This window comes from Apteryx rowi, unplaced genomic scaffold, assembly GCF_003343035.1.
Source record: "Apteryx rowi isolate R43461 unplaced genomic scaffold, aptRow1 scaffold_33, whole genome shotgun sequence".
Lineage (NCBI taxonomy): Eukaryota > Metazoa > Chordata > Aves > Apterygiformes > Apterygidae > Apteryx > Apteryx rowi.
In genome coordinates this window covers 3,540,592-3,556,561 of record NW_020449752.1, presented here as the reverse complement: position 1 = coordinate 3,556,561, position 15,970 = coordinate 3,540,592, and the positions used below count along the sequence as shown (strand labels likewise).

Here is a 15,970-nt window from a genome sequence, read left to right as displayed (position 1 = left end):
ATAGCCTTGCACTTAATTACTAATCCCAGTGTTTCCAGAAAGTGCTGATTTTATTTAAGCTATCACTGGCCCAGTGCAGGGTAGGGGGGGAATAAGAACAAAAAGAAAATTCATCACAGCCAGAGTTTTGCCCAAGAATGATCAGAGTAAGGGAGGGAGCAGCCTGGCCTCTGTCTGTCTGCTTCTCTCTGTCCTGATCTGTCTCCCTGGCTTTCTCTCCTTTCCTTCTTCATTGAAAACCCTTAATAGGAAACACATTTCCTTTTCTGTGGTGTTCCCACCAGAAACCTCAGACTGGCGGGCAAAGGTGAGAACTTTTAGCAATTAAACTGGGGGAGGCGCCATCCCTTTCCAGTGGCTTGGACTGCATTTTTTAGCATAAAGTAGCTATAGGTTGATCTTACAAGCTTATTCAGTGCTATTCGCCACCCCACCCCCACTTCTTAGCCAGTCAGTGCAACCAGGCATTTGCAGCCTATTTAGTCATAGCAAACTGCATTTCTGAATTCCCCAGCACTTCCATGTCTGGCTGGGGCAAGCTGGGCTGGGCTTTGCATTCAGGATCTAGTTCAAATTAACCTGAAAAGGAGAGAGTAGGGAACAGGAGTTTCCTGCAGATACTCAAGAAAGAAATACCAAAGCCAGAAGCCATCTAATAAAACCATGAGTTAGGTGGACAAAACTGTTGCATTCCTCCAGCAGCAGCAAAAGACCAGCCAGTCCCTCTCAATATTTATATCACTCACTATAGCTATCTGTGACCTTCACAGTCAAGATGTCCTTGGGATCTCTTTGCATTCTTTCCCTCCCAATTTGCCATGTTATCCAACCTGATCTTTTGAAACACCCCCTGTCTTGCAGCATCTGCTAGCATCCATCCTCCACCTCATGTGAGCAGGTTTTGTTTTCTGAGCTAGCAAAGCCCTGGTTTCCAACACCTTCTGCCTTTGTGTATACGCTGGTTTGTGCACATCTTTGGTTTTGTTTGTACTGGGGGAAGAAAAGAAATCCATACAAACACAGGGCTAATAAAAGCCAGCACCTGCAATAGCTATTACTTCTGGCAGGCAACTGCTTAATCCTCAGTTCTCACAGGACAGCAAGGCATACTGTGAATACTGCTGAGGGGCAGGTGAGGTTAGTGCTATTTGGGATCATGTGAATTAGAGGAATATTGAGACTGTGTGGCTTAGTCACAAGATCCTGATCAGTTAATATTATAGTACCTGCAAAAATGGCATTCTTAGTCCTGCCATAGAATCTGGAGATGTTCAGGGGCACATATCGTACACAGAAATCTACGGTTTGTTGTGCTTTGCTTAGGACCAGGTCTAGGAAGTACCTTAAATGGGACAGAATCTCCCTGAACAGAGGGATGTGTAGGCATGAACAACAGAAAGTGTCTGTAAGAGCACTTCTCATCCATACCCATCCACGCCAAGGTTGCTGCCCTGCTCCAGTTTAATCATCAGTCCTTAACTGGAAAAGGCGCTGGGCCTCATTACAAACATCACCACCTGATGCAGTGGAAACTTTCAAAGGTCTGTGTGAAAAGTGAGCCCACAAGATTATGCAGGGTAAATACATATAACTAGACAACCATGAAATGTGTATTACATGCTGGCTTCCAAGAGCTCACAGGGCCTCCTCCTCCATTTCCAGAGGAGTTTGCAGAGGAATCAAAGTGAAACGCTTCGAAAGAAACATTTCCACTGTAGACAGTGCAAAGCAGAAATCCTTCCAATGGGTTCTTCTTTGTGTTCCTCTGCAATATTTTTGTTTCAAGATGGGGCTGGACAGAAAGGCCCCCCTGAATCAAGAAAGCTACTGTCAAACCCCACAGATCATAAAAGATGCTGGAATACTGATCAGATTTGTGCAGCTGTAAGCCCAAAACCAAGCATGTGCCACTAAAAATGTTCAAATCCCAACAGTGCAATTCATGGCATTTCTACATAAATATACTATACCTATACTATATACCTATACTATATACCTATACCTTACCCTTTTATAGCAGTTTTCAACAGAGGACCTCAAAGCACTCTGTGAAGGAAGCAAATGTCTTTATTTAGATTTGCAAGTGGAGAAACAGTCAGAAAGGGGGGAAGGTCACCAAATAAGTCCTGCTGGCAAGGAACAGAACTCAGGTCTTCGGGTCTCTTCTTATCTATGTAAAGAGAGAATCCGTGCTGCAAAGGGCTTACAGTTTCAACACGCAAGTCACAAGGAGAAAGAGAGACATCCAACAGTCTAGATGTAGGAATGGCAGAGCCCTCGGAGCCATGTCATGCAGTAATCATTAGCAGGCGTAGGAAGTCCTGCTGACTAGGTGTGTTTAATGATGCATTCACTGAAGAATGGATTTCCATAAGGGATCACAATTCAGGATTACCAGGGAGTGAGGAGGCACAGTCAGTATGATTTCCTAAAGAATTCAGCTCCCACTTGGACACCTAATGCAGGTTACAACTTTGTTCATTGCTCTACAGTCAGTAACACACGTGTGATATATGGCTACCACACTTTAAGAAGAACTTCATATCCACCATGGAAACTGTGAGCCCAGCTGCTTGCAAAATTTGGTATTTACGTCCTAGTGACAGCATTTTCTGCTTGCATGCATTGTTCCCCCACTGACAAACTATATTCAATCTGCAATAACTCCTTTTCTTTTAATTACAGGTAGCTCATTGCTGGCCTACAATACTCCATCCCACACAGAGGCTTCCTCACGTCTTGCCACCAAAGAAGGTCAGTCTTTTGTATATAAATGCCCTGGCTTCCTGTATTCTCAGTATATTTTTGATTGGGTTAAAAGTAGACTTTTTTTTAATATCATTGGCATGAAAATGTCATGATCTCTTATGCATGGACAACATGGTTAAAATGGAGTAATTCACATTCGTGCTGAAATCCACATATCTGCTTTTACCGTCCACTACTGTTGCATAAGATATATATTTGTCATTTTTACACTTATGTATTACTGAGTTGATGAACTGATTGCATGCTTTGTTCTTTATGTGAAACAGTTTAAATCTCAGGTATTCCATATAGCAAGGACTGAGACAGTATTTCTCTCTAAGTGAGTTTGTAGTTGAGCAGGATAAAATTTTCTCACAATAAATCCCATTACTGAATAACGGCCACTTAGGTCTTCAAAAACAATTCATGAATCTGGCAGGTAGTTTCAATGAGCAGAGAAGAACGTCACATGTATCTTTTTGACGCTTTCATTTTGGAACATTTTGACTTTTCTTTTCAAATAACAGTTGATTCCCAAATTTAGCATTGTATTTAAGACTTTAAAATAATTTAAATGCTTAAGTTGACCCAAAATAAAATTGTTGAGAGTTTTCTTTTTGGCCAATGGAAATTCTGTGATTTGTTTACAGTTTCCCCCAAACAATTCCCTCCTCCACTTTTTTCTGTTTCTCTAGAGCATCGCTTAGAGAGCATCGCTTTCGTTTATCAAAACTGTATCAAAATCCAGCTAGGGCTTTGATATGTTCTATTAGAGAGGTTCTCAACACTCATGTTGATCAAAAGTTTTGCAGGGCTTTTCAGATGAGCCTAAGTATCCTGCTAAAAACTAGGACTGGGAGCTAGGAAAAACTCAGTACAGTCCTGGACTCTTTTTTCCTTTTTTAACCTGTATCATCTTAGTTGCCTTATTTAGGTGCTCTTTTGAAAAACACAGGTCTCCCTGGCAGGCTATTGATTACACCTTGCTATCAGTAAAAGAGCTTGAATCTAATTACAATTTCTTTTCATAACATTCTTTTTTTAAAAATGTACGTAGGGCCTTTTCCAAGCTACAGAAGTAGTGTTTGCTCTTTGCCTCATCAGCATACACACATAGATTATGTTTGTATGCCAAATGCACCTTTATAAATGTATTCTCTCCTCCTAGCAATAACCTTTTGGCACAAAGAGACCTGGCTGCTGGCTGGCATTGTAGGCCATGAAAAGGTGCTCACTACACTGAGCTCTTTTATTTCCAGAGATCCTGCAATGATTCAGTTATTGAAAGAAGAAAATGAGGTGTGGGAGAAGGAGGGGAAGAGATGTTCCCTCCTCTGGTTTGGGATGTCCCCTCTGTGCTATGTATATGATTAGTGGTACTCAAGCCACTTCCAAGTAGCGCTTGTCTATCAAGAGGCAGGAGCTGCTGTTGACAGTGTTGGCATCTGCTACGACTGTTTTTGCTACTAATGAAACTTGGGAATAAAACATTTGTGAGTTTCTAACTAAAGAACAAAAGGATTAAAATATAGGCCAGTATTTTAATTACTGAACTTTTAATCTTTGTCTTCAAAATATCACTCAGCTACGGCAGTTTTTATGCCATTAGAAATTCTGAAGATTCACAGATCATGTAGATGGAGTTTAAAAACCTTGAGGTTTAAAAGCTAATCACATGCTTCCTTGAGGCTTTGGAGCCATTTGTATTTGTATATCCTTCAGTCAGCTTTTTCAAAGTTTTCTTCTGCAGTTATAGTCTTTTTCTTTTTTCTTATTCTTAATGAAAACCTGGATTCTCAGTCATGATAAAATTATGAGAGTTGGTGTGGTGGGTATGACGCACATCCCTTATCTAGATAAGTAAGTCACAGAGAGATAGTTGACTTGATAAAGAACAAGTAGTGAGTTAAAGACCAGAAATTCTGCCCTGTGCTCTATGACTTTCTTCCATGGTGCCTAGGATTAGGAGCCTTGAGTTTGGTCTTCCTTCCCCTCGTGTAACCACAGGAACGTTGGCTTCATTCACTGAACTCAGCTCATTCAGCTCTTCCATTCGAAAAACTTTAGTGAAAAGTGTGAAATCTCAAATATGAGATAATCCAGCTAGAAGCAGACTGCTCTCGTTCTGAGACAGTTTTTTTTGCCTAGCAGTAAACAGTTTTAGGACAACATGGTTTCATTGATGAGCCATGAGTTTGTATTTCAATGGACAGTGGGAGAAGGCAGAAAGTCTTTTATTTAAGCAGCTGGAGAGAGGGACAAAACCCCTATTTCCCTGAAAGGCTACAGCAAACTGCGATCACACGATTAACAAGCTCCTGCTCAGTGCATCTGGCTGCTTCATTGACTAGCAGTGCTCTTGGAGCCAGCGCTTCTCTCGCTGCACCACGCTGCATTTCATCTCCAACATCTGTCTTGGACCCTGGACACAATATCAGTGCTGCTTTTTGCAGCAACTTCTTTTGTCCAACCTATAACCATCCACTTGAGCTGTCTGTTCCCTGGCATGCTGCTCTCTCTCTCTGCAAGACAGGCATTAGTTGATAAAATATAGTACATTACAGAGACAAAGCCATTCAGGCTTTTCTGTGACTGACTCTTTCTGCACTCACAGTCATCTATTTAAAATTAATAAAAGCTTGGCTAGGACCTATTTGAATAAAGCAGACACACATGCACGTGCTCCCCACTATTTCGCTCATAAACATATGCACACATCCAAGACTGTGCTCTTTCTGTCTCAGGCTAGGTATTGCTAGAAATAAAGGGAAGAAAGCTGAGATTTTTATTAAAGAGAAATGCTCTGGGTAAAATTGCACTCCTCTGAAATTTTTTTATACCCTTTATCTTTGCAAGTTGGGCCTAGGGTCCCTCAAGCAGAAAGAAATTTGAGGGAGAAAATGTTCCTCCCCTCCCTCCGTTTTTACTGCCCTCAAGTGTGTTTCTGTAGTGCAGCAGATAGAACCTTGCATTTGGTTTCTGTCAGCTAGGCGCTTTTACCTTACATGGTACGTTCATCATGTGCCAATACAGGACTATACACCCCCATGGGATATTCAAATAAAAGTTATGAACTATCACAGAAATGCTGAAATCCCAGATATTCCTCTTTCATCTTTTCCTACAATGCAGGAATTACCTCTGCATGCACTTAACATTTGCATGCTRTTCTAGGATATAGTGACCCATGTCAACTACTGAAACTGATTCATGCTCCAAATATTATTAGTGAGATAAGATGGCAGGATAAAAGACATGTGAACATTACAGGCTGACAGATAAGGAACTGGGGGGCAGAGTGCAATATCTTGTCCAGTATCACACAAAAAATTTCTGATGGACATAAAACTGGACTTGGAACTCCTTAGCCTCGGTCTAGCCTGTTAGACAACAAGGTTTTTCCTTGCTTCCTTTTAAGTCTTTCAATGGGTTGGCTCTGAGATGATGGTGTTCCTTTGAAAGAGGAATTTCAGATTAAAAATCATCAATTTTTTCATAAGAAATTTTCTTGTCTCCTTAGCTCCTCAAAATGTTAAATGTGATTTTTTATGTTAGTGCATCTTTAATCTATCAATCCTGTAAATTTATTTTCTTCTTCTCCCCACCCCTATGAAATGAAAACAGATATAAGCAAACTTTTCTAGCCACTTCTCCTTGAGGRTTCCAAAGCAGAGCAGAGGTCGTGATGGAATAATATAATACATGTCAGAGACAGGAAAAAAAAGTAGTTTTCTTCACTCCTACTCTAATTTTTCTTGTACATTCTCTAACATCGCATAATGAATACAAATAACCTGTTTGTTGTAATTTTGCAAATTCCAGGGGGAAATGCATGCTATTTGCGTATGGTTACACTATGCTTTATGCATCATAGTCCATCCGCACACTGTAAAAACCAATCTCCATGGCAAAAAAAAGGTACGGCTGCAGCATGGACGGGTGCACATGTTTCAGAAGCTGGGATGGAGGCAGCCTGTGGCTGCTACCCTCTCCCCAGCTTGTTGCGTGACTCGGCAGGGCATGTTCTGTAGCCGCAGCGGGGACAACGTCGCCCAGGAGCAATACTCCATGCGATAGCCCAGACCGCAGCATAGCTGCTCCGGGCGCAGAGCACCGGAGGCCCAAGCTAGCAAGGGTAACACTGCTGTCACACGACAGGGTTTCACGCCATGGCTCTGGAGACAGCAGAACTGTCTCGGTTAGTTGCAGCTGGAGACTTACCCCCTTTTTCCTTCCATTTTCCTCTCCCTCTCACTTCTCTTCTGCAATGCCAGCTCTACAGACATGCCAGAAGAACCTGACGCACTGCTGTAGGAGAGTTAAACTGCTTTCATGGCAGTAGCAGATACTGTCAGTTTAGATGGTGCATAAAACATATTCGTTTTGTTCTTGGATCATGTAGGTAGAATCCTTCTGCGGTGTTCAAAGCACTCTCATTACTGCCTGAGCTTCTTTGCTCCTCAGCCTCATAAACACTCAAAAGTATGGTATTTAGCGTCATTGGTACAAATTGTCTTCAGCTGCCTTTGAGAAATAAATTGCTCTAATGAAAATCACCAGTATTTTTTGGCTAGAGCACAATTTTCTGGAAAATGAAACGAGGTTGCTCTCATTGCTGAATGGAAAGATTTGTGTCCCGCTCCCAGGGCTCTACTGGAGAGATGGTCTGTTTCGTTTTCCGTGACTGTGTGGAGGAATGACTGACCTACTGTAGGTTCTGGAGACGCAGGAGGAGAATCTGAGACTACATTATCTGCTCAGGTCCACGGAGATTTTAAATCGCTCGCCTTCAGAATGGTGTTGGTTAAGTAGGTTTCCATAGGGAAATGGAAAGTTATTCACATACGAGAGCATTTTGAAGGCCAAAGTGCTGTGTCCTGTATGGTTGTGAGCTTTCTGGCCTCAGTCCAACACACTTTTTAAGTCCATGCTTATTTTTAAGCATGTCTGCGTCTGCATAACTCACATGGTTAATACACAAGCCTAAATGCTGTACAGGAGTGGAGGCCAAGTGCCGAGCTCTTAGCAGGCTAGTGCCGTCCGTCTCCAAACAGGCAGAATTGTTATGTGTTGATGTGCCAAATTACACGTGCCTAAGCAAGYGTGCATAGGTATCTGGTGTTGTGTATGTAATGCTTTGTCATACATGCAGATAAACAGGTGGTTTTTGAGCAGCGAGGGGTCAGCGTGGGACGAAGGAAGGCTTGGCTGATGAGGGCCATAGCAATGTGTCGTGTGCAAGGATTCAGTGGAGTGGCTCTGGCTGTTTGCTTCTGGATTGCAGGTTACATATTGCCTTGTTTAAAATGCTGCACGCAGCCAGGGTCTTAGTCCTTCTCCAGCATTGTCCCCTGCAGACTTTAGTCCCAGCCTAAGGCAATATAATTAGCTTAGAATAGTGGTAAATCAGAGGTAGCCCAAAGTCTCGTAAATCCAACCTAAATTCAAGCAACCTTTGCAGAAGGCCACAGGAAAGGCTGATGCACGATCCAAGATTTCAAAGAAGGAAGGATGCGAGTAGTATGTGAATAGGTGAATGTGGATGTAGGAGACTAGTTTTAAGGATTTAGTCTTGGTAATGATGGCTAGTAGCTATTAGGTGCGTAGGCTTGCGTTACAAAAGTGTTTGTGTGGACAATAAGGTTGTTTGCTTGGGTATAACGGGTGTTTTCTTCCACATCTTGCTCAAAGTTGGCAAATTAAAAGATAAACARATCAGTGAGCACTGAAACAAAAGTAGCCTGGTTTTCTTTGGTTTGCAACCCACGTTCAATATGAGCGCCTACAGGAAGACTTGGCTGATGCTAGAGCATTCATAAGCTCTCGCTCATGCAGATTCTCTGGTATCTAATAAAATACGAGTTTGTGCTGCTGCTTTTCTCCCAGTCGGGGGCTGCAAGCTCTCTCCTCTTTCCCCACCAGTTTCCCTTAAACAGGCAGGAACTTGCAACCCCCCCCCCCCACCTCTCCACCTTGTCAAATTTGGTGGCAACYGGGTGACAGGTCCAAACGCTTTGGGGGCTGGCGGGAGAGGCTAAAACAGACACACGAGCAGCACGATTGCATAAGCATGGCTCCCACAGGAAAACAGGCTCAAATTCCTGCATAAAACTCCTCTCTTAAAAAGGCCATTYTTCAGTTCTACGAGGCTGTCATTCGAAAAATATCGACCAGTTCTAGTAAACCGCTCTTTCTAGCGTGCCGGTAAGGCCCCCGGTTTGCAGGAAAGGTTGTAAGTCCTCCAGTCGTATTCATAATTGCCTGTACATGCTACAACATTTGTTGATGATATTTGTGTGCCTGGTGATGAAATACCCCTTAGTCATATTTAGCTCCGTAGCAGCAAGACGGGAGGCTTTTTTGGTGTTTCTCGTTATTGCGACTGTGTGGCCAAACCAGGGATTTATGATTTCAGGAGAGACAGTAGCTAGCGCTCTTGTTTTTTTCTTTTTTCTTTCTTTTTTTTAATTGTTTTCCTTTGAAATTCCAGAGTTAGTGTTTTGTCTGCTTTCTCCCTGACCCTCTTCGGAGGCAGCCGTGTGTTTTTTCACCAGAAAAACTGGAAACAAAGAATCGTTGTCTTTAAGCTGTAGCAGGCAGGAAACCCAACTCACAAGGGATCACCCTGAGCCAGCGCTGTCCCAGAGTAGACTCCAGTTCTCTGAATTCAACCTGACAGCTTGTCTGGAGCACTTTCTAAGTAACCATTATCCTTCCTTTTCTCCCAGCAAAAGAGCTATTATTTTTTTGCCTAGGGTGCACTGCAAGCAATGTTATTGCACACGTGTGTGTGGGTTACGCGTTTGCTGGGGTGCAGTCCCTCCCTCAAAAAGCTCTTGGAACCACTTCGGCTGTTTCCTAAGACGAGAGTAAATTTGTTTCTTGAAAATGAGTTAAACGGGCAACCGCTGTAAAAACACTAGCTGCAAAGTGTGCGCATGTGTGTCTTCTCTTCCCTTTTCTCACGTGTGTAATGCTGCGTCTAGCTTTTTTCTCCATGAATATGCCTTTCTTTCTCCTTACTTCTCCATTTGTGTTTGTGTCTTTTTCAATAAGTGTATGCTGCAAACATGCCGGGTTTTCTCCTGTTTCTGCGACTGCACGGTGCTGTTTGCCTTGGTATGTGTTTCTCTTTCGGATGAGTGCGAGTATACAYGTGGGAATGGGTGTTCAGAAACTTGCCTTTCAGTATATGCAAGTGTTTGCATCTCTGCACAGGAGCATGCCTGTCTGCGTGCATGCACACACGTGGCTATACGTGTATGCAAGACGGTATGTCTCAGGAATGTGTATGTGACTGCATGTGCTAAGTGAAAAGTGCTTTTCAAAGCTGGCTTTGGGAGGGATTCTTAGGACACGTACTTCAGTCTTCATCATGGCCTGTGTATTGGGACTTCTGCTGCCGATATTAAAAAAAGCAACAAAAAAAACCTCTCAGTACTTCCTCCTTTTCTTCATAATGTGTCTTTGTAAGCTTTGCACAGGGTAACTCAGACATGAATCAGGAAGTTCCACCGCTGCACGGCTCTGGGATGTTTTTCTAGCCACACTCTCACAACTGGGGGCTGTCGCCTACGGCCCAAAGCAAATAGGGAGCGACTCCAAGGTTTGGAGGCAGGATCACTCCTCTGAGTGGGGGAGCAGCGCTGCAGGCTCTGGAACGGCCACATGGAGCAAGCAGCTCCTCCGTGTCACCCTGCCAGGTTATGCCCGATGAGGGAGAGGGATCAGCGATCACGAGCAGGAGTGACCTGCTGCGGAAGGGATCTGCGATGCCCTAAGCATGCCCCTGGCTGCGCAAGCCGAATGAATCCCCTCTGAAAATCCCGAATTCTAGTTTTGTGCATGCACATCATTAAACTGCAGATCCTGGCTGATGCTGGAAATTATAAGTGGGCTTGAATCACGGTACTTTAACCCCAAACTGGATCTAGAATAGGAGTTAAACTGGAAACGTTTGATAGCTATGTTTTGCCTTTCCATAGGCACAGCAATGCAGACCCAGGGCTCTCAGCCACCTCCACAGTGGTCAGCACATTAAAGCTGTTCCTCACTTCCATGCTCTGCCACAGATTTCTCCTGTAAATCCAGCAAGTTACTTAGGCCCTTTTCACTCTGTTCGAGTTGACTTTGATTCAAAAAATGAGTGTGTGTTACAAGCCTGGACTTTGATCGCTGTGTGTCAGTTCGTCATCTGTAAAACAGATCGGTAGCAATGTAGAGATGTTTGATGATAAATATGTTTTTTTTTAAATTGCAAAGTAAACAAATCATATGATAATGTGGCAGTAAAACAGATACACTGAAGTGGATGTAGCTTACAGTTATTTTTGCACTCAGCCAGTGCAAAGTGTTTACTGGAGACACTTAGAATTACTTAATTCTACATCTGATCCCTATACTGCTGATGTTAATGATAGCTTTCTTTAGCACAAGGAGCAGGACATTGTGGGCTTGAAGCAGGGGCYTGAAGGTACTGGAAAGTCTTACAAAATCATTAGAATAATCATAGTAATGCTGGTTGTGAATGAGGTACAGCACGACATATGGACTACATTCTAGGAGATTATTATAACTAGCAGAAATAGTAATTTGAAAAGTAATTCACTGCAAGATAATCAGTATTGTGGGTGCGATTCCAGGACAGTGAACACAGTTTGGACAACCGTAGCTCATAATAACTCATACCTGGGCATGCCATGGGGCTAATCTTATGAGAAGTGAATTAGTGGCTGGTGTGAACCATCTCTTACAGCAGTTTTAACCAGGCCATAGGACTCTTCACATCCCATTCTGCTCTCCAGTTCTGTATGGACTGAGCATTTGGCACCTACCCTTTGAGTCAGGCCTGGGAAGAGACTATAATCTTTATGTTTGCTGCCGTCATTTAAAACAAAGCATCTAATGTTTCTAGGAGGAGTCGGAGGTGTCTTTGGCTTTCTTACCCCTCCAGAAACCCACAGTCTGGGATTCTGCTCTCCAGTTGGCTTTAAACCCAACCCCACCTCTTCAATGTGAACTCCAGGAGGTTAAATGACGGGAGCGCGAGGGCTGGACGCTTGGAAGCTTGGCAGGCCTCGCTTATATGTTTGGTTTGCAGCACTAGTGTTTTTTGTTCCCGTGTGCCTACGCTGGGACTTTTCCAAAATACCCAAATAGTGCCAATGCTAGCCACTACACACAACCCCACTTCGTGAGGAAAAGCAGCGAGGCCCTATGCCCTCCTTTCTCTCTCTCTCTAAACTACTTGCCACAAAATAGACCCCAAGTGACCACTTAGATTAATCACAAGTCTGGCTCCCCTAGGACACCTGGTTCTGCTTTCCCCATTTAGAGAAACTAATTTAAATTCCAGCCACCAAGCCAGGATCTTTCTTCCTTCTGAAGCAGAAGGACTCATTGCACAAACCACAATGTGTTCTGCATGAAGAATCCCATAGATCCCATTGCCCATTTCAAATTTTCAGCCTTCTCCTTCCCCTGATTTCCATCACCAAAATCTGTATGGCCCAGTCCTGTCTGGAAATAAGGTACCTGCATTTCCTAAACCACTATAGCTGTTGACCCCGTGGTCTTTCAGAATAGATAAGACAAGGTATTCAGGAGCAATTCCTTCTGTATTTCAGGTTCTTTTAATAAGGTAAACTGGGTTTTCTTTGTAAAGCACCTCAAGATCTCATGGTAAGAATCCAAAAGAAGATGACAAAATGACTATAGTTATTACCATTTTTATTATTCAGCTGAGACAACATGACAGACTTGGCCAGAGGCTGCCAGCATATCTCAAAGGAAAACAGAGGCAGTACAAGTAAGCTGTTAGACGATCCCCTGGGACTTGGGAGACTTGCATTTATTTTCTTCCTAGCTCTGCCGCTATGATTTAAGACAAGTCAGCTTAGCTCTTATCCCACTCCATCTTTTGGCTGACTAATCTCTTTGGATGTATCAGCTCCATTAGGCAGGAATTGGGGGCCTCTTTCTATTGCTTAGCACCTACCACGCTGGGGAACCTAGATGCCCTGGTGAGTTTGCTGCATACATGTATTCCCAGACAACTTCTATAAAAGTTGTCTCCGGGAAGGAATCCCATCTCAGGGGATGAAGGCTTGCTGGGAGATTTCAAGCATGCTCCGCTCTGCAGTCCCCCATTGGGATTTGGCCTGTTGTGTGACAGTGTGATTTCTAGCACTTCTTGGATGCCTCTGTAATACCTCCCAGGGCTCCTCGCATGGGAAACGTGATGGGGATAGTATTTGCTCAGGCATAGCTCAGCATCTGGACACCGCCGTGTTACAGAGAGTATGACATTTCAGGACCCTGTTCAGTTTGGACACRCAGTCCCCTGGCTACGGCGTTAACCCCCATGTGACACTGCTCCCGGGTCTGACAGGGTAGCCAGTGTTCAGACCAGTCATTCCCCACCTTGACAGTGAGCTCCAGCAGTTCATAGTGCGGATGGTGCTTGGCTGCAAAGAGCTGCCGCTGTTGCCAGCGATTGCAATATGCCATGTTCTTCCTTCCCAACCTGGCTGGGGATTAGGGGCTGCTACACCAATAGAGATAGTATTTTGGATAAGATCTTCCTCTAGCGCCTTTTAAGTGTTTAGTCCACACATGAGCCAGCCCCACTGTATCGATCCTAGAGCGAGGAGGCCTGAAAAGCATCAAAGGCCCAGTGCCCGTCCTTCCCCTGGAAAGCCTTATCAGGGCTAGCAGCACGAACTTGTGTCTGAATCTGGTTTGACTGAATAAGGTTCCCCGGGAGGGAGCAGGATGAAGGGGCTGTCAGCACTCACTGAGCAGCTCAGGAAGGCCAGGCACTGTGAGCCTATTGTTCAGCTGAACCCTCCTCGCATCTCTCTCCCCACCCCAAGCTTTAAGATTTATAAAAGACCATTTATTAATTAAAAAAAAAAACTTTTTAAAGCTTTTGAGAGAGGATTTAGTCTCTAATACATCATATCTTAAACACAGCTTCCCTAATGTCTTGTTCATGGGACTGCGTTCAAGCTTAAAGGACTGAGAGGCATCTGGGAAGGTTTTCATTGTGGCGTGGACATCTGTGTGGGGATTTTAAATCTGGTTTCCTAGAAAATAGGCCTGTGGGTAACTGTCCATTTGTCCCTAGCCCACCATAATATTTGGGCTTATTAGGCTATTTAGGCCAAGTATGATCCAGAGGTTTTGGGAACAAGAGCAAACTAATATTCAAGCTGTGAGATGAGAAAAAAGGAGATGGGGAGGGAGGAAGTGTAAAGGTGGGTCTGTGGTTCAGCGGAGCCTGCCTTATCTTCCTGACTGCAATGACGTGCCTCCTACACTTATGCAAGTATAATGTGCAGCCTTTCTCCTCCTCCATGTCCCACACACTCATCAAGGGGATCCCTGGAGCACACTCATCAGCTTCTTCCTCACATTATGGCCCTCCTTTGTTGCACCAGACAGTCTGACAAGAAGAAACTCCGGAGATACGGATAGTATAGCTCATCTCCGGAACTTCATAGGACAATCTGCCTAAGGCCCAGTCTGGATTTCAGGGATTTTGAGATGCTCTGAGCCTTTTGCTAGCCTTCTGCATAGCCTAGCAGTTGCATTATTTCACATTTACATCTGATTCCATGGGAATCAATAGGCTTGAAAGAGGAGGCACACGGCAGAGGATGAGAAAGTCCAAAGAGCATCACGGGTGGCAGCATAGGAGCTGAGGTGAGACCCGGAGTGAGAAAGTACAGACAAAGGTTAGAGGAGGTCCAGAGAGCAGTGCTACATGGTCTGTTCCACACAGTCTGACTTCTGGGAAAGGCACTTCATCTGGAAAAGGCAGCTAAAGCCTTAGGAAAGTGCATTTATGCAAGTAAATAAATAAAATGATATTTAACCTTCTTCCCAGGCGCACTGTGAGTGTGAATGTTTGCAAAGCTGTGAGATCCTTTAGTTGAAAGGTGCTGTGAAAGTGCAAAGCATTATTAATATCCTTTACCTTACTCATAATAGAGTATGCATTCATTCTGGGGAATTTCTGGACATAAACCAGACAGCTGCAGAATGACATTTCTTGAAAGCATCTATGATTTATTTTGTGCTCTTTAATTCCATTTTGTATTGAACACACATTTGTCATAGGACTGTTGTTCCACTGGGCCTTTTAAGTCTAAAACAGACTTAGGGACCTGATCCTTAGCTAGTATAAATTGGCCCCTGACTTCACTGTAGCTATTTGCTGATTTACACCAGAAGAGGACCTCAGTCCAAATCTTTTAATTGAATTTCCATAGCTCGGCAAGTTTTGGTGTAAAATCGAAATGGTTTTAATGACAGATAAGACTCTCCCTGTAACTAACCGTCTGGCTGGAGTTCTGTAGAATCTCTTTGAGCCACTGGGCGTCAGGTCCTGAGAACGATATTGTTTTTGCAGAAACTTGAGTCTCTGGATAGGTTCCCTGGCCCTGCCTTTTCCATTTTGTTTTAAACACGTTCAGCTTTAGAGTCTGGGCCTGGAAGCCGGGAGGGCTGATGTGGTTCTTTCACGTTGCACAAATTTTTGTGAAAACAAAACAAAAATAGCTTAGTGGATTTGATTTTTTGTAAGAGAGAGAGAGAGAGAGAAGAGAAGCTTGCACTAGCTGAGTGAACATGCTGTTTCAATAGCAGTGCCTGCATTGCTGAATGTCTTGCTTAACCCTTCTTACCGTTGCAAAATCATACTCATAGCTAGGTCTCATCATAACAGGACAACTGTGGCTGCCCATATATATGCCCACACTCCAGTGGGATAGAGAAGGACCATTCATCCATTCTATATGCGGAAAAGTGAGGCAAAGGGGCTCATCTGAGGTGCATTAAACCTGGATTAAATCTGGGCTGAGTCACATGCATACCATCCTTCTAACCTGACATTTTAAGACCTAAAATGTACGCTACAAGGCAACCCATTCAGGGAGCTTTTGAACGATTCATGACTTGAACATAATTTTGGACAGGCTTAGCCAAATGCATCTGGAGGACCAAGCCTTGCTCCTTTAAAGCCCAAGCAGCCACAGCAATATACACCCGGCCAGCACATCTGATTGTAATAGTGTCACTTAATAGTAAAGAAAACCCTCAGGAGATGCATTTTACACTCTTTCTCTGTGACACTGTGAGCAAAGTAGAGTTCTCCCCTGTGCCAAAGTTTCTCCATCTGGAGGAGGAGGATGATGATCATCTATCCAGCTGATGGCCT

The 15,970-nt window shown here is 43.7% G+C and overlaps 1 protein-coding gene across 4 annotated transcripts in view; it reads left to right on the top strand.

The window, feature by feature from the left end:
- The window catches only part of FLI1 (Fli-1 proto-oncogene, ETS transcription factor), a 94,913-nt gene that overhangs the window by 70,808 nt on the left and 8,135 nt on the right, over window positions 1-15,970 (top strand). For all 4 annotated transcript variants that reach the window (XM_026071734.1, XM_026071736.1, XM_026071735.1 and 1 more), the window contains one exon: window positions 2,686-2,754. In XM_026071734.1, coding sequence (XP_025927519.1) covers window positions 2,686-2,754 — 69 coding nt within the window. The remainder of the gene's footprint in view (window positions 1-2,685; window positions 2,755-15,970) is intronic.